Source organism: Podarcis vaucheri (genome assembly GCF_965113315.1).
Source record: "Podarcis vaucheri genome assembly, chromosome: 8".
Classification (NCBI taxonomy): domain Eukaryota; kingdom Metazoa; phylum Chordata; class Lepidosauria; order Squamata; family Lacertidae; genus Podarcis; species Podarcis vaucheri.
In genome coordinates this window covers 67,153,699-67,175,982 of record NC_138766.1, presented here as the reverse complement: position 1 = coordinate 67,175,982, position 22,284 = coordinate 67,153,699, and the positions used below count along the sequence as shown (strand labels likewise).

Sequence of the window (22,284 nt, the reverse complement as noted above, 5' to 3'; positions counted from 1 at the left end):
GAGAATAGCCATCTTCAAATACTGTATCTAAAAGGCTGTCACGTGGAAGATGGAGCAAGCTTGATTTCTCCTGCTGTAAAAGATTGGACCCAAACCAATGGTTTCCTTCCAGTTAACAGAAAGGAGATTCTGACTAAACATCAGTAAGAGATGTTTGACAGTGGAACTGATTCCCTTGGAAGGCAGTGGACTCTCCTTTTAAGCTCGTATTGCACATATGCAATAAATGAATGAATGAATGCTAACTATCTTTTGTGTAAGTAAGGTAAAGGTAAAGGGACCCCTGACCATTAGGTCTAGTCATGGCCGACTCTGGGGTTGTGGCGCTCATCTCGCTTTATTGGCCGAGGGAGCCGGCGTACAGTTTCCGGGTCATGTGGATAGCATGACTAAGCCGCGTCTGGCGAACCAGAGAAGCACACAGAAATGCTGTTTACCTTCCCGCCAGAGTGGTACCTATTTATCTACTTGCACTTTGATGTGCTTTCGAACTGCTAGGTTGGCAGGAGCTGGGACCGAGCAACAGGAGCTCACCCCGTCGCGGGGATTTGAACCACCGACCTTCTGATCGGCAAGTCCTAGGCTCTGTGGTTTAACCCACAGCGCCACCCGCATATACAATTGTTTACCAGTCAGTCACCATTGGATGCAAGCCATTTCTGAACCCTCTTTTCTTCAACAAAATGAGCTCCCAGTTCTACTCCACAGTGTCACTAATCCGAACTTGTGCCGCTCTGCATTTGATTCTGCCACTGTCTTGGCTGCCACTGTCAGTTATTACCCTGCCAACATTTGCCTTTCATCTTTTCCCAAAAGTCAACTTAACTTCTATTACAAAGGAAATGAAATGTTCTCCATGCTTGCCAACATTCTGAGAGAACGCTTTCTCTAAGAATGACTCAAAGTTCCCTATTCCCACACCCTGGTGTTACTCTGAGAACAACTAAAGTAAACTTTTCAGCAGCGGTTATTTGTTTTAACACCTTCCCCCATTGTAAAATGTTTGGCACTAGGTAAAGAACAACAGTGCTAATTTTATCTAGATTTCACATATCCCCTGGCCACATAAGCAGGGCCTATTTGTTCTTTAAAACCTGAGGACAAAAAACAAATGATGCTGTGTCAACCTTTCTCTCCCTCATCCTCTGCCAGAGGAAAAAGTGGAGTTAAGTAGCTTCAGGGCATTCAGACAGTACAAGAATAATGGGGGGTGGGGGCTGAAGCAGCTGAAGGGGGGATATTTTTTGGGGGGAATCAGTGAGCTTTCTTAAGAAGTCAATCAAATATGCTATTAGAAGAGGACTAATCTGAAGTCCAGTCTATATTGTTCCCACGAAGACTGACACTATATCTAGTAGTGATTGTTTTAAGTAGGTTCCTGCTGGGACTGGTTTAGCTGCTGTGGGACTCCATACTCTACTGAGTTATTTTAGCCTCTGGTTGGGAGACACAGAAACAATTGGCTTGGAAGGATTGCACCATTCATTATGAACCCAAGGCACTGAAATTCTCTATGATCTAACCTGATCTATGAACCACAGGTACCAAAGTACCCTTCTGAAGCAGGGTTAGTGGACGAGCTAGGATTACATACATATCAAATACGACTGGATGTAATATTGATGTCAAATAGCAAATATTCTCTGAACATCCAGATATTCAAGGAACATTCATCAGGACAGTTATAATTTTGAAGTGAGTTGGGGTGGTTGTGTTTTTGGTGGGATGGGGAAATAAATTACTTTTACTTACAAATTTTGATTCTTTAAGGAAAAAAAAGATACAACACAAAGATCGCACGTGCTTTGGCACAACTATTTCTGACATCTCTACATCTCTAGACAACATTCACATCATTTTTTAACCCAAGTTTATTCAAAACAGAGCATATTTAACAGGCAGTCACCCTCTGCTGCAAATACCACATGCATTGCTTGTAATATAAAATGCTTTGGTTGGAAGGAGGGGGGAGTTGTGTGATCAGTTTATGCTTTGTGTTCATTCTATTTAGTCAATTGCATATTCAGAAGGAAAAAGTGGTAGTTGTTTGGCACAGATAATTATCACTGGCAGCACAATTTGCTCCTTTAGCTGTGGTAGTATAGAGACATCTAGCAAAAGAAGAATTCTAAGCATGGCATGTGGGATAAAGACATCAAGCTCAGCTCAGCCACACTCGGAATAAAAAAAATGTCAAGAAGGATTATAAATCCTGAGTACAGAATTGTATCCATAACAGAACACCTGTGCTTCTCCAACAAGGCTTTCCATTCTGCTGAAGACACTGCCTGGATCGTCGCTGAACATGCCTTCCTTTGTAGCACAATGGTGTCCTGCAAGGGGTTAAGGCAGAAGTCACCAGCGTGGTGGCCTCCAGTCGTTGCCTGACGAGAGCCCTGACCATGGACCATAAGGGATGTGGGGCTGATGGGACTTGATGGGGGCCACCACATTGGCTACTGCTGCAGTAAGGCAATGTACTGGGTGCAACACAGCCAATGGCAGGTGCTGCACTAGAGCTGAATCTGAAGATCAGGTGTACAAAGATCAGTTCAAGAGCACAGGGCAACTCCTTGCTGTATCATTGATAGCCTTCCACCGATTTTGATAGTCCATTGCCGCAATGCAGTTCCCCACAGATTCAGACTGCAGTGTTACTACTTTTGATTTAACCAGCGCTGAACGAAATGAATTTGCACGTTCTCTGTATAAAAGTCAAAATCCTGAGCAGCTCTGTTCAGAAGTCCCATTGAGTTCAGTTGGGCTCCTGGGCATAGGTTTGCAGCCCTGCAGCACCTTAGAACTAAGAATTTAATACATGGACGCTTTTTCCTATGCCCTTTTGGGGAAAAGGTTGAGGTTGGAAATGCATTTATTTTTAGTTCCTCCTCTTCACATCATTTTACGTTTTCCTTCCCAGACCTCTACTTTCAATTGGCAACCTAAAGACATCTATAATGAGCTCCTTAAAGAAATCCTAGCACTTATTGCTTGTTCCTATATAATGTACCTTCTATTTTTCAAATAGTGTATAATTACCAGCTATTGAATCAGCATGGAGACATCCTCATGAACTGGTAATCAGACAAAGGAAAGACTAAGAGTGCAGCACAGATTAAGGAACATCAAAATGATGCACAATACAGTTGTGCATGGATTGGCATGGCACAGGAAGACAAAGGGAACATGTCCCAGTGACGCCGGAGTCTTCAGATGGAGAAAACAGTCCAATTTGTTCTACTTGGCTTTGGTTTCCGATGTCTCCGTTTCAATATCCAGGTCAGTCAGACAGCAACAAAACAGCATCTGGGCATACTTAGTGGCTGTAGCTACAAGATAAAACAATTATATGAAATTATGAAATTAAGAACTTCACTGATATAGGGTGTTTCTGCCTAATATCAAAAACCTTGTGAGCATGGCAGTCCTTTCCGTCATTAGGACAATCTGGCCATTGCAAAGGGGGCCACGATATTGTAGGGATAGCCAATGTAGTGCCCTCCAGATACTGTTGAACTACAACTCCCATCATTCTTGACCATTGGCCATGTTGGCTGGGTCATATGGGAACTGCAGTCCAAATACATCAGGAGAAAACCAGGTCTGCTACCCCTGGGATAATGAGTGATATGACTATTAGATAACAGTTGACATAAATACTTTAAAATCCACTAAAAGCCATAATGTATTGCTGCCTAAATAGCAGTTCAGCATGCATCGGAGTACTTCCAATTACATAACAACCCCCCCCCCCATTTTAAATACAATAAACGTTTCTTACCTGAAAGCCTTCGCAGGTACCAAGGTCTCTTTTCTACGGGTAAATAGACTCCCAAAAGGTAAGCAGGAATTCCAGAGAGTGCTATACCAATTCCAATAATGGAATTGATTGTGTCGCTGAAGAGTGGGACTATGACTAGGAAAAGGGTGCACAGGCAATACACAATGGGGAAGAAGAGGCTGAGCTGCAGGTACAAAAAGAGGAATGCAAGTTATAGGAAAGGCTGTGGGGAAATTGCAGCATGACACCACATCATATAATAACATCATCTGGTTCATCATCCTGTTCTCACAGTTGCCTGTAATCCTGCAAGCTGGATGACTGCAACAGCACTCTCTCCGCCAGTGATTCCCAGCAACTGACAACAACCCCGCCGTTTTATGTAAGCATTTCTATAGCTGGTAACATTGCAATATACTAGGTGTTAGAATTCCTGCTCTATGATTGCAGTCATAGGATTGTTGTCTTTCACATGACAGTATATGCTTTGACTCCACAGAGTGGGACGTGACGGAGACAGGATGTTTGTGCTACTATGTTCCGTGAAGTGGAGCTATTGTCCATTGTTCTTTTTCTCTTTGCTGTCTGATGCTAGAGAGGGAGCCATGTTGCAGCGCTCTGTGTGTGTTTATATGTAAAGTAGATTAGCCAAAATGCTGAGTTCTGTCACGCGAAATGAGCAAAATCTGCGGATCCCTAAGTGTGCCGGTGTCGGTTGACATCGGTCGCTGTGATGTTTGGGCTGAAGAAAGCTTATGAAGCTCCCAAATGCTTGACCAGGAGGGAGGGAACATGCCAGTCGCGCATGTGTCTCTGCCAGAGTCCTACTCAAGTGTAGGCTGAACTCCTGACACTAAGTTCTAGTATACACATGAAATACTGTTGAGTTAAGGATACAGCTGTCTAGAGCGACCTTCCTCAGCCTGATGTTTGGGACTATGGCTTCCCTCAGCTTCCCCCAGTACATAGGGAACCAGGTTGAGGGAGGCTGTCCTGGGGTATGAATACTCAGGCAGGATAACTCAGGAAAGTAGCCATGATAACTAAAAATGGAATCTCCATAGCATGCCTGATCACAACTGTGTCACTGCTGAACATAAGAAGAGCCAGCTGGATCAGGCCAGTGGTCATTCTTGCCCAGCATCCTGTTTTCACAATAGCGAACCAGATGCCAGAGGGAATCCTGCAAGCAGAAGAGCGAAAGAGCATTCTCCCCTCCTACCATTTCTAGTTACTGGTATTCAGAAGCACTTTTGCCTCTGATAGTGGAAGTAGACTGTAGCCATCATGCCTAGAAGCCATCGATAGCCTTTTCCTCCATGAGATGCTGGCAGCACTATTTTCAGAGCAGCTTCCAAAAGGTAAATAACTGCACTTGATGCTCAGAATATTTCTAGGTCATGGTCTGACCAGGAATTTTTTCTCTCACCTCAATGCTATCAGGAGAAGATGGGTATCAAGGACCAATTTAGTTTGCACCACAATTTAAAGGGGTTTTAAGCAGGAGAAAATGTGACTCTACACGTTCTTGATAGCAAAGCTGCAACACACTCACACCTATGCGCACATTTTGAAGCTTCTGCTCTGCTATTTACTTACTTTAATGGGTCTTGGCCTGTCTGGCTGGGTATATCTTAAGTATATTAACCCTGCAATGGATAACCCAACAAAGAACCAATAGCTGAAGCAATAGTAATTAATCAGCAGAAAGACATCTTCCACAAGGAGATAAATCAAAGTCATTAAACCCTACAAAGAGATAACAAAAAGAAAAGAGAGAGATATATAATTTCCTAAACACCACATTCTAAACACAGACTTGATAACACACTACACACAATGTTCTTTGCTTAAAGCCTGACAAAAACATTTTGCAACCTTTTTGAGATTTTGGGAATCTTCTGCAAAAGCACATGCAGTTTTTTAATTTCTTCCAAGGGTTTGTCCTTGATTTTTTTTTAATCATTTGACAGTTTGTTTTCTTTTTCTATGGTTGCATGATATTTTGTGATGTTGGCAGTGCTTTTTTCTGGGGGGGACGGACATAGGGGGATGCATACCACTAAACATTTTGTGAATCTTTGTACTTTTGTCCATTTACTGTATTTTCCCCGATTTGAACTATAAAATGGTGATTTTCTTGAGTCAAAATGAGAGTACCCCTAAATATTTTTTTTAGAAAAAGAGCACTGGATATGGTCACAGGTGCCCCGATCCAACAAGAAAGCAGATCAGAGTCCTCCTGCACATCTGATCACTGCATAAACAGATCCCTTGGCCAGATGCTCGCATCCAGCAATCAAGACTGCACGCAGAGTGATCAGGATCTGCATATACAACCGATGATGTGATCCCCTTCGGAATTGTATAATAGGGATGGGAATATCCAAAAGTCACTGTACTTAGCTATTACCATGAGTGTGTTCTTAGTTGTGAGGATGACAACAAGGAACTGGCCTGGTAAGAACAGAGTGAGTTTGCTTGGCTGAGTTCATGCAGTACTGGTAGGATTGAGAATGCACTGAATGTAGAAGAAGAGGAGTTTGGATTTGATATCCCGCTTTATCACTCCCCTTCAGGAGTCTCAAAGCGGCTAACATTCTCCTTTCCCTTCCTCCCCCACAACAAACACTCTGTGAGGTGAGTGGGGCTGAGAGACTTCAGAGAAGTGTGACTGGCCCAAGGTCACCCAGCAGCTGCAGGTGGAGGAGCAGGGAAGCGAACCCGGTTCACCAGATTACGAGTCTACCGCTCTTAACCACCACACCACACTGGCTCTCTGAAATGTAGATTTCAGAACGAAACAAATATACAGTAGTACCTCGGTTTTCAAACGTAATCCACTCCAGAAGACCATTCGACTTCCAAAATGTTCAAAAACCAAGGTACAAAGGGTGGTCTGCAAATTTCATTGAGAAAATTGAGAAACATGCAATGGAAGCCATTTGACTTCTGAGGCGCGTTCAAAAATCGAAATGTTCGGCAACGGAGATGTCCAAAAACTGAGGTACCACTGTAAATGAAAATGAGCTTTTCTTTCTTACACTTTGTAATCACTTACATTAAAAACGAGGGCAGGAACAGGCGTGAAACATTTTATATGAATCAAGCTCAGGCTATCTGGGAGTTGTCCTTCTCTGGCTCCAACGTAGAAAAGCCTGCCACAAGGTTTAAAAAAGTCTTATCAGTGCACAGTCCTATTATATTCTAAGGTGACATGTGACATGGCTCTCTAACGAAATACTAAAAAACAATATTACACAATATTAGGAACAGTTCAAAATAAAATTTACAGAACTCAGGCGGGTCCTAAAAATTTACATCTCAATAAAGAGGCATGTCTTCAGCATTTGCCAAAAGCTGTGTGATGAAGGTGCCAGCAGTGGCAGACTTTGGGCTCTCAAATTTAAGCAGCGCCCCATGCAACTCTAAAATCTGTTCCCCCACCTCTCATGCTCCAGTCGATAACATTGCTGTGGCGTCCCCTGCTGCATGGGCACCCAGTGCCACCTCACCGGCTGTGCCACCCTAAAACCGCCTCTGGTGCCAGACACTTTCCTCTGTTGGAAAGTGGTTACTCCACAATTGCTGTGCTAAGGTGAGAGATCCCATGTCACCCGTTCCATGTAATTCCTGTTACTGGACCCGGTCATGGGGAAATGATAACTGCACCAGACTCACAACTTCTGAATCAGCCCATAGTCACTGTTATCAGCAAGGAATGGCTAAATGCGCCCTAAAAATCAGTGTAGGATCTCAATGCACCAGTGTAACATGGGCATAATGGTATATGTTCATGTGTCTCAGTCCAGGCCGGCCCTGCTGTTAAGACTGTAGGAGGCAGAAAATGCAGAGGGCAGGAATTGGTGGCAAGGTGTTGGATGGTAGAGTTCTCTGTGTGTGTCCCCTCCCCAGCTAAGCTGCTGTCTTCAGATACGCCAGAGGGTGTTGCTCTGTTGGCAGTGTTGAAGGGAAATTCAGTTGCCCTCTCCAGGTGGAACTGGCCATCTTTTCCTTTGCCTCAGGCGGTAAAATGCCTTGCATCAGCCCTGGTATCAGTATTACAAGGCAGCTGTGAGGAACCCTTGGGCCTCCAGATGATGCTGGACTTCAACTCCTGTGAGCCGCAGCAAGCATTGTCAATGGCCAGGGATGATGGGAATTGTAGTTCAGAAAAGGGCCAAAGGTTCTCCATACCTGCTGCCAGGTGACAAGGGGGACTCGCATCCCACAGCTCATTATGCCAGCAGAACTCTTTGCAGAACTCCTGAATTATTTGTCACAGAGAGTGATGAAAAGGCAAGAGTTTATACGGCTTATGAGAGAATATTTGCTTGGTGCTGTATGCTTGGCCTAAGTGGAATTAGGCATGGCAATACAGTGGTACCTCGGGTTAAGTACTTAATTCGTTCCAGAGGTCCGTTCTTAACCTGAAACTGTTCTTAACCTGAAGCACCACTTTAGCTAATGGGGCCTCCCGCTGCTGCCGCACCGCCGGAGCACGATTTCTGTTCTTATCCTGAAGCAAAGTTCTTAACCTGAAGCACTATTTCTGGGTTAGTGGAGTCTGTAACCTGAAGCGTATGTAACCTGAAGCGTATGTAACCCAAGGTACCACTGTAAAAGGTTTCTGCATTCCTAAAATAGACCACCAGGTGGCAGTGTGCTTTTGAGGTCCTTTTCAGTCTCATGTCATTTCCAAGCTGCTGAGTTACAGTGGTGCCCCGCAAGACGAATGCCTCGCAAGACAAAAAACTCGCTAGACGAAAGGTTTTTTCATTCGCGATTTGCCTCGCAAGACGAATTCCCCTATGGGCTTGCTTCGCAAGATGAAAACGTCTCGCGAGTTTGTTAAACCGTTTAAACCGTGCTTCGCAAGAAGAAAAATTCGCTAGACGGCAAAAATTGCGGAACGAATTAATTTCGTCTTGCGGGGCACCACTGTACCAGTGTATGCAGAATTACCATTAATTTGTATTATTTTTTTTGTAATATGCAATGAACAGTATTCTAAGCTCTTCAGCTTTCAGTGGAATGAGGATCTGGAGTTCTGAACAGCTTTTTAAAAAATTCACATAGGAAATTCAAAAAGATAAACAGAATACACACTGCTATGTATCCTCTTATAATTATTGTGCAATTGAATTAAACCCAATTAATCCTTGTTATTAAATGCCTAAAACTGACTAGCTCTACACAGCAGAATTTCAGATGTAAGAGCTGACTATGTTAACTGACATTCAATTGTATTTTACAGCCGTTTTACTGCTGGATTTTTCTTGGGGTGGGAGCACAATCCATTTAGCTTATAAGAGAAAAAGTGACAGAAGCTTCACTAAGTTGTAGCAGTATGATACTCTATTCAGTAAAATCATTTCTGGCAGAATGGTACTGGCTCCATCTGCACAGTCCTAGTTTCTGAATGTCACCTACCTGGAAGCCGCAATAATTGATGAGTTTAATCCTCCATAACAAGACATCGCCACTGCAATAGGGATGATCCACTTAGCATGGCTAAGAGTCTCATTACCAAAAGTCTGCAAAAGAAAAAAGAAGAAAAGAAAATAGGCTCACTCAGCTAGTTTCACAATGCCAGCCAACTGTCATGGAAATTTACAGCTCAAGCACAAAGTCGGGCGAGCTCATTTTTGACAACAATGCCCCACCATAATCTTGGAACAGCTTTTTAAAAGCCACACTAATAATATTTCAGTTATCTGTCACACAAAGTTAAATTGCCAGTGAGTGGATGGTTAAACAACATGAGAAAGTGAAACTAATATGTATTTAAAAGATTGATCACAACCCAGTGGTGGGATTTAATCACCACTGTGGGATTTTGTGAACTCCTAAATTGTGTGCAAGAGAGCACAGGAGATTATTACATAAACTGTACATTCTGCAGTATGCTCTACAATATATTTATAAGATGCAAGGAAGGGTTCCTTCTTCACCCCTCTGGAAGCAGACAACAGGGAAAGTCAGCTACAAGTGCATTCAGTCAACAAGTACAGATGTATGGGCCCAGATTTATTATTCTGCAACAGCCTTGCATATTAGGCTTGCTTGCAACCAAATCTTCATGTACCATACTTTCCATGTATAATTGCCTGAACATTTGAAGTCTCCCACTATTTCAAGAACTGGATATGAGCTGGCCACACAATCCAGGATATTAGGTAACAGACTGGATCTGATGGATCAACAGTTATGGGTTTCAGACAACGGCTGAACACAAAAATATTGTTGAGTTGGCCCCCATTGACTCCTTAAATCCTATAACAGTTTTAAGAACTGGGCATAAAATGTACAGTAATCTAATTTGGTTAAGAGATGCTTTCCTAAAGCCTAGTACACTTGGAATGACAGTTTAATGCATATGCCAATGCATGCTTTCAATATAAGTAATTTGTGATTATAATTTTCAACTAAAATTGCCAGTTTGCACTAATGGAGTCAGTTATGCAAATAAGACATGTTTTCCTGGCTGTTGAAGTTTGAGTGCACATGAGAGAGAATGATAGATAGATGATAGATAGAGAAAGAAAGAAAGAAAGAAAGAAAGAAAGAAAGAAAGAAAGAAAGAAAGTAAGTAAGTAAGTTTGGGTAGAATTTGACATTTTTGTCAGGTACTGGTGGGCAGCGTGTCAGTTTTCTTAGTACAGAAAGTATTGATCTGATGAGTAGAGATCTTTCCCATTCTAATTAATTCAAGAGGGTTCTGGAAGCTTCTGTGTGTGAAAGAAACAGGCAGAAGGTTCCGGATGTTTGGGTTATTCCTTCACAGAAGCTGAGTACAGGTGGCTTAAACTGGTTCTGTTATCTTTTTCTGTCATAGTTATGCTGACTATAATAATAGGCAAGGAGGAGTCTTGGATTGACTTTCTCTTTTCATTCTGGTGTGGTGTTCTGTACATAGTATGGTTAGTGTTAAGGTTTAGACTTATAATAAGTTATTGTAAGTTTAAGTTGGGAAACGCAGGTGGCACTGTGGTGTAAACCACTGAGCCTTGGGCTTGCTGATCAGAAGTTCTGCGGTTCGAATCCCCGCGACGGGGTGAGCTCCCGTTGCTTGGTCCCAGCTCTTGCCAACCTAGCAGTTCAAAAGCATGTCAGAGTGCAAGTAGATAAATAGGTACTGCTCCGGCGGGAAGGTAAACATCATTTCTGTGCGCTGCTCTGGTTTCACCAGAAGTGGCTTAGTCATGCTGGCCACATGACCCGGAAAAACTGTCTGCGGACAAACGTTGGCTCCCTCGGCCAGTAAAGTGAGATGAGCGCCGCAACCCCAGAGTCATCTGCGACTGGACTTAACTGTCAGGAGTCCTTTACCTTTTTAAAGTTTAAGTTAAATTTGATGCAACTGGATTTCTTATGGACAGTGCCAACCCTGAATGTATTGGATTTGTGACCATTATGCTCATTTGCCTTCAGTAGCAGCAAAGCTCTGCTGGATGGAACATTAATTGCCTCTGGTCTATTTTTTGGGAATCCTGCGACGTGTTTTTATGTTTTTACTCTGCTAACTATACGTTGGAATCTGCCCTGGATCAATATTGAGCGGAATTACATGACACAGTGGAAGACAAGAACCAGCCTTCCACAACCTGGACCCTGCAGATGATGTAAACTACAACGTCTTGAGCCTTGAGTCCCTGGTGAGCCTGTGGTGGACTTTCTTTCATTAGAGGTTTTAAAGCAGAGGCTGGATGGCCACCTATCAAGGATGTTATAGCAGTGAATCTCCCGTATTGGCAGGGGCTGAACAAGATGTCCTTTGAGATCCCTTCCCGCTCTACGATTCTATGAACTCATGACTTGCAACGTACCACGGCCACAGCATCACTCCCTAAGAGGGCAGGCATGTCCAGTACAACATAGTAGGCCACATTCGTCAGCAGGTAAATGATAGTCACGATGGGCATTGAGATTGCAATGGAGAGGGGCAAGTTCCTGCAAAAGGAAACAAAACAGTTATTTGCAACCAGCTGAAGGGTAAACCAAAGGGGAGGCACATTAGAAAAACAATAACAATGACCTGCTTGAAATAGGCATAAAACTTCGGCACCTAACGCAAGAATGGTATGACCCAAGACAGGCATCTATACCTTTCTGGGTTTTTCATTTCTTCCGTGACGAAATTCAGTGTATCCCATCCAGAGTAGGAGAAAAGAGCTGAGTAAAGGGCAAGTGCAATGAATCCTGCATCTGCTGTGGAGCCTTCAAATGGCTCCTTGAGATTATCAGTTTCTCCTGTGGAAACATCAGAAGCCTGCGGTTATTTACATCTACATGCCTACACACAACCAATATGTAGCTTATAGGAAACAGGGGGAGAATCAGAATGTTCCCTACATGAAAATGCTGAACGAAAGTAGCATCATATCGCCTTTACCATGTGTCATGGCATCTACAAACCTGCCAGCATTGACTATAGGGGGTGTCTGTGAATATTCCTGCTTCACGTAACAACTTCTCACTTGATACTTGGGATACTTGGTTCATGTGTGAAGAACATAATAGTAATAGTAATAATAATAATAATAATAATAATAATAATAATAGCCCAGAATTAAAGTATGAGCTAGCCCAGAGTCTATATGCTGTTCAGTTTTGCTATCATATTTACACACAGAAAGTAAGTTCTTACCTTGGGTGATTTTATAAAGACCCACAGCTATTACCACAATAAGGGCCATGACTTTGGCATATGTGAAAAGGTCTTGCACTCTGGTTCCCCACTTCACATTGACACAGTTAATAAAAGTCAGGGAGCCTAATAAGAGAACAGGATACAAATTAGATAAACCCAGTTAGCTGTACTTCATTAGAATACTGATGACTTGGACATTTTTCAATTAACATAACCCTTTTCTTTTTTTCCTTTTTTTTTGGAATGGCAGAAAAGATCAACTGGCTATGATAAGGACTTAAATGGGGGGTGGGGACCTGAAACAAACAGTCATTTGAATCAGGATCTGACCATGAGCTATGCTGGGCCGGATAGGAGTTAATAATACTTGGAGAGCCACCGATTAATCACTGTAGCCTCCCAGATGGAAGGCAGGATTGGAGAGACATTGGAATGAAGTCAGTTTTTCAGTAAGGAAACAATGGATCTGCATATTATCTGTTTTATAGTGTTGCATTTTCTAAGCATGCCTCAACAGACTCAACAAGAATAGGGAGAAAAGAAAAATTAAAGAAAAGAAAAATAATAGAATCATAGAGTTGTAGCGTTGGAAGGGACCCTGAGGGTCATCTAGTGTAACCCCCGCTAATGCAGGAATCTCAACTAGATAATACATGACATATGGCTATCCAACTTCTGCTAAAAAACTTCCAAGGAAAGAAAGTCCACCATCTCTGTTCCACTGCTGTACAGCTCTTACTGTCAGAAAGTTTTTCCTGATGTTTAGTCAGAATCTCCTTTCTTGTAACTTGAATCTATTGGTTTGGGTCCTACCCTCTGGAAAAGGAGAAAACAAGCTTGCTCCATCTTCCATGTGACAGCCCGTTAGATATTTGAAGATGGCCATCATATCTCCTCTTAGCCTCCTCTTTTCCAGGCTAAATATACCCAGCTCCTTCAACTGTTCCTCACAGGGCTTCATTTCCAGACCCTTGATCATCTTGGCTTCCCTCCTGTGCCAAGATGTCAATGCACAGACACCCAATACAGCCCCAGTTGATAGAGCTGGTTTTGGAGAACTTGTGACACACAGTGAGCTCAGTGGAAGTTCTTTGGGAATAAACATGCATAGGATTGTGCTGCCTGGGTTTAAGTCCTACTTGTGACACTGACTTGGTTTTGGACAAGTCACTCAGCCTCAGTTCCCGATCTTTAAAATAGACATAATAAATGACCTACCTTAAAAGGCTGTTATGAAGATGAACAAAGGGTTTATTCACATTTTTTAAAAAAAGTATGCCTAAAAATATAAATTAAGGGTACGGCAAACAGGCATCTGAACACCCACAAATTTTGTAGGTATACTTTTCAGAAAGCTAAGATTGATGCATGGTCAGTTTTTGGTTGGCAATCCAAGTAAAATCTTAAAACACCAAACAGTGCTGTCAATATGAGTGCAAAACAAATAACCCGAAACTGTTTTCATGTGGGGGCAAGTGTTATTTTTACAATTCCAATTATTTCACTAACAAGATAAGAGCATGATGAGAACATTCTTTTAGTGCCCTCTAGCATTCAGAGACGAAGTTGCAGTTTGCTATGAAAAAGACAGAAAAGTCGAGCTTTTTACTGATTTCTGCCCGGACACTGCTAGAGACAGCAGTATTCCAGATATGTCTGGGAAATTCTGGCCTCAGATGATGATGGGGCTCTTAAAAAGCTTTTAAGAACAAAATTTCAAATTTTTCATAATTGGTAAAAGAATAAAAGGAACAAAGAAAACAGATTCCAGAACTGTCATATCCGATGACAAAAAATATATCCTTCCCAAATAGCATTTTTGGGCTAATGCTATGGGAACTGTTCAACCTGAATGCCTTAGCATGTCTTAGGGCCACATTTAAAGAACTGTGATACCATTTTAAGCAGCATGGCTTCTTCCAATGAATTCTGGGAGCTGTAGTTTGTTTAGGGTGCTAAGCTTTTTTTTTTTTTTGGAGATCTTTATTCTCCTCCCAAAGCTGCAGTTCCCAGAGTAAGCAGTTAGACTACAAACACAGTACAGTGGTGCCTCGCAAGACGAAATTAATTCGTTCCGCGAGTATTTTCGTCTTACGATGTTTTTTGTCTTGCGAAGCACGGTCCGTCGCAACTGCGCCTCTTCAAGTGGCTTTAAGAAAAAAGCGCAAGACGTTTTCATCTTGCGAAGCAAGCCCATAGGGAAATTCGTCTAGCAAAGCAACACGAAAACCAAAAAACCCTTTCATCTAGCGAGTTTTTCGTCTTGCGAGGCATTCGTCTTGCGGGGCACCACTGTATAAGAATATCATCCTCCCACCATCACCTCAAAATGATGTCTTGCTAGATCACACTGCTGTCTGTCTCAAGGATGGGGAAACAGATGGTTTTGCTCCAGATGTCCTCAGCCTCAGCTAGCCTGGTCAGTGGGGTCAAGGATCATGGGAGTTGTGGTCCACTAACATCTTGAGGGTCATAGGCTCCCCATTCCTGACTTCTCTATCCCAGCATTCTGTTATTAACAACAGATGTTCATTCCTCAGAAAAAGGTGGTGAATACTGTTGTTGTTTATCTCTAATATCTGAGAAACACTAGAAAAACCCTGGAAAACCAGGAGCTTTCTGACCCATGCTGCCTACAATGTATGACTCTCCAGGGTCTTGGGCAAAAATCTTTGTTTCTTTCATAGCCCTGTAATTAACAGATGGCTACTAAACTGCTTTAATATTTAACATACACACATACATCCCATTTTCCTATCAAGTCTATTGGAATCCAGACTTTTTCTTCTGATTCAGTGGCAGGAGCCTAGGCGTTTAGTATGCAACCTTCCCTCAGAAGACACATGAAACTGTCAGTTCATGGCCTGAACTTGCGTAATCAAAATAAATTGTTGCATTGATGGACTAGAATTTTACTTACAGATGCAGGCAGCTGCAATCAACCTAACTGCTCCATAGGGTGGCTCACAGAAGGGAAATATCGGCTGAACAATATAATTCGCAAAAGTGATGGCAATGACGGCCTGAGTTGTTGGCTCAATAATGAGCAAGGAAGACCATAGTCTGATAAAGGCTATAAAACCTCCGAAAGCTTCTAGAATGTAGGCATAGCTTGCTCCTGATTTAATAATGGATGTCCCCAGTTCAGCATAACAGAGTGCTCCAAACAAGGAAAAGATCCCACCAAGGGCCCAGAGGAGGAGCGAGAGTCCATACGAGCCACTGTACATCAAAACACCCTTGGGAGCCACAAAAATCCCCGAGCCGATCATGTTCCCTACTATCAAAGAAATGCCATTAAGCAAGGTGATCTCTTGCTTCATCTGCATTTTTTCCTTCTTGTTCTCTGCCACTGAATCCAATTCATGCAATCCATTCTTGGGTATGCTCTTTTTATTGCAACACGTCGTCCAGGAGCCTGTCATGATCTTCAGTTAATCATTACCTGGAAGTGAGGAGAAGAAGAGAATGTTTTGTCTGGAAAGCTGACAGGACATAGAGAACCAGGAATCGTATTGTAGCTGTTTTAACTGCATAGTGGTGTAAGGGGAAATTTGATTTGAGTCGTATTTTAACACGAACCAAAATACAACTGTTCTACAGTGGCGTAGCGTGGGGGGTGCCAGGGGTGCCGGCCGCACTGGGCGCAACATCTGGAGGGGGGCGTGAGTCCAGAGGGCCCAGCCCCGTCGTGCCCTCGGCCCGCCCCTATTGTCAGAGCGGCCGGCCAGCCTCTGCCTGCTCCTACCTTGCCCACCCGAGGACTGCAGCAGCGCCCGCCCCCGTGGCCACCTACCCCCGCCTTGCCCATTGGCTTGCCTCCCTCAGCCCCGCCTCTCTCCGATGGCCGCGGGGGTGTCCTGCTCGGCGCCATCGCCTTTTTTCAGGAGGTAGGGAGGCTGAACGGGGAGGTGGGGTTGGAAACGGGCAGAGAAGGAGGGGAGCTCGTAGCCAAAAGGGCTGCACCGGCCGGCAAAGGGCCGGGGAAAGTTTGGAGAGGAGAAACGCACCGTCATGATTTCCCGGTGGAAGCGGCAGGATTAGGGATGGCAAAGCGTAATTACGCACGAATTTCGCTGGGTGAGAGCTTCGGGGATCGATCGGCGGAAATGGGAATCAATTGGAATATGAGAAAGCGAGAGAGAGAGGGACCATCATTCATAGGCATAGATTTCTAGGGTTAGGGGGCGCAAATCCACGGGTTAGGGGGCGCAAATTACTTGCCTTGCCCCGGGTGCTGACAACCCACGCTACGCCGCTGCTGTTCTATCCAAATTTTGCGATGCAGTTCTCTACTCAAATCATGCACATAAAAAATGCATATATTTGGGGAAAGTTTGCATGAAAACTTATATAATATTAGTGAAATTAGCATACAGAAATGCTGTTGGTTGAAAAAGGCTGACAACCCTGATCTAAAGAGTGCTTGGCCCAATGGGGCAGTGCTCCACCTACCTCAGTCTGCCCTCAAGCAGACCCCAAATGCCTTGCCTTCTTACTCACCACCAGTTCAGAAGTCGTACTGCCTTTCACCTGCCTCCTTCATCTCAGTGTTGTCCTTGTCAAACAGAGCTGGAATGGGGATGGGAGCAAAGCCAGAACTACTTGGCTCTGCCTCTCATTGGCTATGGTTCCTTGTGCTGTTTGAACTCCTTGCCTTCTGCCCCACCACTCCCAATGGCCACCAGCTACTACTGTTGACTTCATCAAATCCAGGGGTGAGAAAACTGTTTGCAGAGGGCCACATTCCCACCTGAACAGCCTTCTGAGGGCCACATACCTGTGGTGGATGGGGCCACAGGCAAATGTGGGCAAATCAACTAATGAAAAATTTACTTTCGTACCATAAACTAGTTTCTACACACATAACACTCTGTCCTTGCTCCATGTGATCAAGAGGCATTATCGGAATTCAAGGATAAATTTCCTGTAAGGCAAAGCCACTCAAGACAGGAAGCAAGACCAGTGAAGGGTGTGGTCTGGGGAGAGTTCTGAGGGCCAGGTATGGAGGCCTAGAGGGCCGCAAACAGTCCCTATGCTCGAGGTTGCTCACCATAGCTGTCAACCTTTCCCTTTTCTTGCGAGGAATCCTATTCGGAATAAGGGAATTTCCCTTAAAGAAGGAAAACGTTGACAGCTATGTTGCTCACCCCTAATCGAACACCTCCTCTTGGTGTTGCCTGCAACAGTGGGTTCTGCCTGGATAAGATTTCAGCCATTGCAGAACCATATCAGCTAGATTTGTTCACTTACTATCTCACCCTCCCCTTTCTCCTGCAAAATCCTCCATTACTCCAGTTGGTGTGAATGTAACTGGAAAGTTGTGCAGCTGCCATCAGCCACGTCATAATTTAACACAGCCATGTGGAGCAAGGAAAAAGACTATCCCTGCCCCCAGAGTTTGTTTATAGCCTTGTAAACTTAGGGGTGTTGTAGAGGAATGGCTCACTGACCAATCTGGTTATGGATCACTGTTCTATCTTGCATCAAAATATAATTTTGAAAGAAACCCCGTAGCACAATATTACATAGGGCTTGTTCACACAATCAGAGGTGATCCCAGGTTGTTTCCAGATGGTTGCCCCCAAGGTTGTTCATGTGAATCAGACTTGTTATTTCAACTGAACTGTCATGGATTGAACAGGGAGCAGTTTTCTGCTGCCACAAATGTCTGCCAGACACGCTGTGTGCTTTCCACAAATTGGCAGTGCCAAGCTTTAGTTCATCCGAGGTAACTGCTGCTTTCCCCACTTATAGCACATCCCTTACTTTAAGATCAAGGGAAGTTGAATCATCAACTAGGGATTCTTTCCACCTCATTCATGCCAATGACTGTGCATCCAAAGCAGAAGAAAGTACTCTAGATTAACTTACCTTGGGTTTCTGGTTTTTGTTTTGTTTTCAATGCCCTTAATCATTGATGCAATACAGTAATTGATTGGTAATTGTTTGTTAAAAACAGCTGTTGTGAGCCAGGCATGGCGTCAGCCCTCGTGCGGGAAAGCCAGTTGTGCTTGCTTGTATCAAACTTCAAAACATAGCTATTGATCATGTCCAAAAGCAAGCTGGGAAGAATAATGTTTCTTGTATGGACACAGGCCAAGCTGGGAAGAAGCCAAGTGTGCAAAACAAGGCTTGGTTTCATAAAGAGATAACCCCCTCCCAAAGACATATCATAAGCCGCCCATCCAAAAAGCACATTGCAGTTTGGACTTAACGTTTATTATCCGGTGTAAAAAGCTGAACACCCCCATCCACGATAGGAAAAATAAAAAGACCTGGTTTTCCAGCTTGTCTACAATTTTTAGAAGTAAACTCTAAATCGACACATGCTCTACCCTTCAAACGCCCCATCTCCAATATCAAAAGGAGGCTATTGTTCTGATCTACAGCTGGTAAATAAATATCAGAGGACGGTTAATGCTTACCCATGGATCACTGATGTCCTGCCCTGTTTAACAAGAAGATGGCTGTAACTTCAGGAACTCAGGAGTGAGCTAAGGCTGAAAGTAAGCAAGCAGCTGCCTGGCAGGAAAGGTAAGTGATATGAATATGAATACCCCCTTCTCTGTGTGCTGCTATTTGTATCCCCACAGCAGGGTAACCAAAATCAGCAGCAGCAGCAGCAGCAGCAGCATATCAAGGAAACTGCTTTCCCCCAAGCAGCTCAAGTTCGCTAATGAACAACAACTGCCAGGGCTACAGCCAAGTTCTTTCCCCCCAGAATTTCTAGGAAATTCACTGATGTTTGCTGAAGACAAAGGAAACTGCCAAGTCGATTATGTTTCCCCACCTCTACATTCTTAGAATCTTTTTTCATGACCACCTTTGATGGTACTGTGGCTCATTGTATTTTGCAGAGGGTGCTGGTGTAAACATCAATTTCCAGAGCAAGTGCAAGTAAGACTATGTGTGGGCAGGAGGCAGAAAAGCGTTTGTGTGTCCTTACTTCAGACTCAAATCAGCAGAATTAGGTGGAGAGGCCAGGAATTGGCTAATTTTGTGGCACAGTAAACCAGGTTACAATGGAAATGTGACACTAATTCAAAATATATCATATGGAAAACCCCATTTAAACCAATGAGATTCAGTTCCGTGAACAGAATCATGATCCATTTTCAGAGCCACTTTCATATTCAAGTATACTTTCCAGCTGCTTTATTGATCTATAGGTGTCTATTCCATCACAAAGGAACATCCTGAAACTTCCTAAGGACAGCACACAGCCTAGGGAAAACAAAACAACCTGAAATACCATGTTCCCTTGCAATAAAAATAGAAATGGCAATGGGCAAAATCTCTGTCCCCTCCACTTCAGTTCTTATTGCAGGAAAATCCAGCCATTTAAATGTGCACAGGTACTTGGATAGTTTCTTTCTAAGTCAGAGATCATAGAGTAAGGTTGTAATGGGGGTAAAACTTTCCAGTTCCAGTGGAATTGCATGGGAATTGATATAAATTTGGGTACTTTTTATCCCCGAGTCCAAAAAAAAAAAGGAACACAAGATGGGTTAAATTGGTTGCTAGGTTGCTGGCGGCTGCACTGCTGAAAATGTTGTTCCCAGTAGGGAATCTAGGTTCAAATCCCTGCTCAAGTATGAAGCTTGCTCAGTAACCTTGGGGAAGTCAGTTTCACTCAGACTAATCTTCTTTACAGGTTGAAAACATGGGGTTCCACAAGAGAGGGGCACAATTTTTTTTTAGCAAGAAGTGACAAATGGGGAAGCCCGCTCAATGTGCCTAAATTAAGCTGGTGGAACCTCCCTCTTCTCTTGGGTCAATTTGATCCGCAACATGCAGACCCTCAAATATGGTGTGGAACAGTGGTGGAATGGTCACTGCACCCCCTTCCCAATGTTCACCGTGTCCTCATCTGAAGACAAGCAGATGAGAGGAAAAAAACTGGGGCATTGGGAGAAGATCTCTATCCCTGGTTGGTCCACATAGATGACATAAGAATGCAAGAAGAGCCTGTCGATCACGCCAGTGGCTCATCTGCTGCAGCATCTTGTTCTCACAGTGGCCAACCAGAGGCCACTGGGAAACCAGCAAGCAGGATTCAGGCACAAGAGTACTCTCTCCTGTTGTGGCTTCCAGCAAGTGGTATTCAGAAGCATCACTGCCCCCAACAGTGGAGGTAGAACATAGCCATTGCAAAGTCTTCTCCATGAATTTGTCCAATCCTCTTTTAAAGCCACCCAAGTTGGTGGCCATCGCTGCCTCTTGCGCGAATGGGCTCTACAGTTTAGTTATGCACTTTGTGAATTAGTACTTAATTTTATCTTTCCTGAATCCATCAATATTCAGCTTTGTTGGATGCCCACAAACTCTTGTGTTATGAAAGAGGGAGGGGAAAACATTCTCTATCTGCTTTCTCCACGCAGCACATCATTTTATAACCATCTATCATGTCACCTCTTACTCTACTTCTCTCTAAACTAAGAAGTTTCAAATGCCACAACTTTTCCTCATGGTCTGTTGCTCCAGGACAAAAATCCCATGCAACCTTTGCAGTACTGAAAGCTTACTTTTCTCTGCCTTTTGTTGGAACACTTCCAGGTGCATGTTACATTTCAACACTAGTATCTGAGCACAGGAACACAGAAAGCTGCAGATCAATGGTCTACCTTGCTCAGTATTGTCTACACTGAATGACAGTGACTCTCCAGGGTTTCAGGCAGGGGACACTCCAAGGACCAGCTCTGAGACCTTCTGCCCGCAAAACAGATGCTCCACCAGAGAAATCCTACAATTTTCTTTTTAATGCTCTATGATTTTTTAAAACACACACATGCTCACAAAAGAAAGAGAGACTTACCAAGGTTTCCTGACCTGTTGTCCTCCAAAACGATAAAGGCTCCTCTTTGGAACTGATGTGATGGAAGCCAAGGCCCAGAATGAAGCAAAGTGCAATGCAGTCGAAGAAACCGAACAGAAAAACAGCCCTGGCCAGTGTCTTGTGAGCAGCAGCTTAGGAAGTTAATGAGTGTAGAGAGCTATGAGGCAGTCAAAACAAAGGGGCCAGGGTCAAGGAATGCATTTGTGTTCCTAAAGTCAAAGAGCAGCTGGAAGGAGCTTACTGAGCAGCCTGTAGCCATGGGGATATGACCCAGGCCAGTCAGGCCCTGCCTTGGTTATTTTTCCCCCAAGCGTCTGTTGGTTATTTTCCCAGCGCTTTTTGCTCTCCCTCCCCAACTTCCACCTTCTCCTTCATGCATACTGGCTGCCAGGATTTATCATCAACCCAGCAGTAACCAAGGACAGATCAGACGGCTCGGATCTGGGATATAAAGTCATGCTTTATTGGTGCTTCTAATTCCTACTAGGTACCACATCCCGCTGCTCTCCTCCCACCCCTGCTGGTCCCCAGAGTAACAGCAGCCACGGCTCTCTAGTTTGGTGTGCATGGCCACAACTCAGTGGCAGAGTTAGGGAGGGGCTAGCTTGTATGTGCAACCTGGAGAGTTGCTTCCAGTCAGGGCAGACAGTACTGAACTAGATGGACCCATGATCTGTTTCGGTTTAAGGCGGCTTCCTCTGTGCCCTTGCTGGTGTGCTTTTACTGAGATGATTTCAGCTATTGTCTAGCCAACTCTTGCATCACGCCCAACTTTTAATAGACTATGAGTCAAGAGAGAAATCAAGCCACTCCAGGCACAATGGAAAATGCCAACCCTGCCTCCTCTTTCTCTGCAGTTGCTGGGAGGTGGCCTTGCGGGAAAAGAAAGGAGGCCAGGGATGGGCATGAGGGTATGCAAAAATGTGGCGCCAGTGCCTGCTGTCACCCCTCTCACCTGTCCAGAGTCTGTGGTCCTGAGACAACCATTTCTTCATGCCTCATGGGTGTGCA

General features: G+C 43.9%; 1 protein-coding gene across 4 annotated transcripts; it reads right to left on the bottom strand.

The window, feature by feature from the left end:
- Positions 1 to 1,853: 1,853 nt before the first annotated feature.
- LOC309538308 (Y+L amino acid transporter 2-like) lies at positions 1,854 to 21,390 on the bottom strand. 4 transcript variants are annotated; one of them, XM_082233665.1, is made up of 10 exons: positions 21,253 to 21,390; positions 15,355 to 15,879; positions 12,432 to 12,557; positions 11,890 to 12,034; positions 11,611 to 11,734; positions 9,215 to 9,318; positions 6,843 to 6,939; positions 5,381 to 5,530; positions 3,782 to 3,965; positions 1,854 to 3,329 (listed from the first exon to the last, which is right to left on the bottom strand). In XM_082233665.1, the coding sequence occupies exons 2-10, from the start codon at positions 15,857 to 15,859 to the stop codon at positions 3,238 to 3,240; spliced, it is 1,527 nt and encodes a 508-aa protein (XP_082089791.1). In that variant the 5' UTR covers positions 15,860 to 15,879; positions 21,253 to 21,390; the 3' UTR covers positions 1,854 to 3,237. The 4 variants fall into 4 exon arrangements, with proteins under 4 accessions (XP_082089791.1, XP_082089788.1, XP_082089790.1 ...); XM_082233662.1 differs by lacking the exon at positions 21,253 to 21,390 and adding an exon at positions 18,863 to 19,063; XM_082233664.1 differs by lacking the exon at positions 21,253 to 21,390 and adding an exon at positions 16,938 to 17,074.
- Between the last annotated feature and the right edge of the window lie 894 nt (positions 21,391 to 22,284).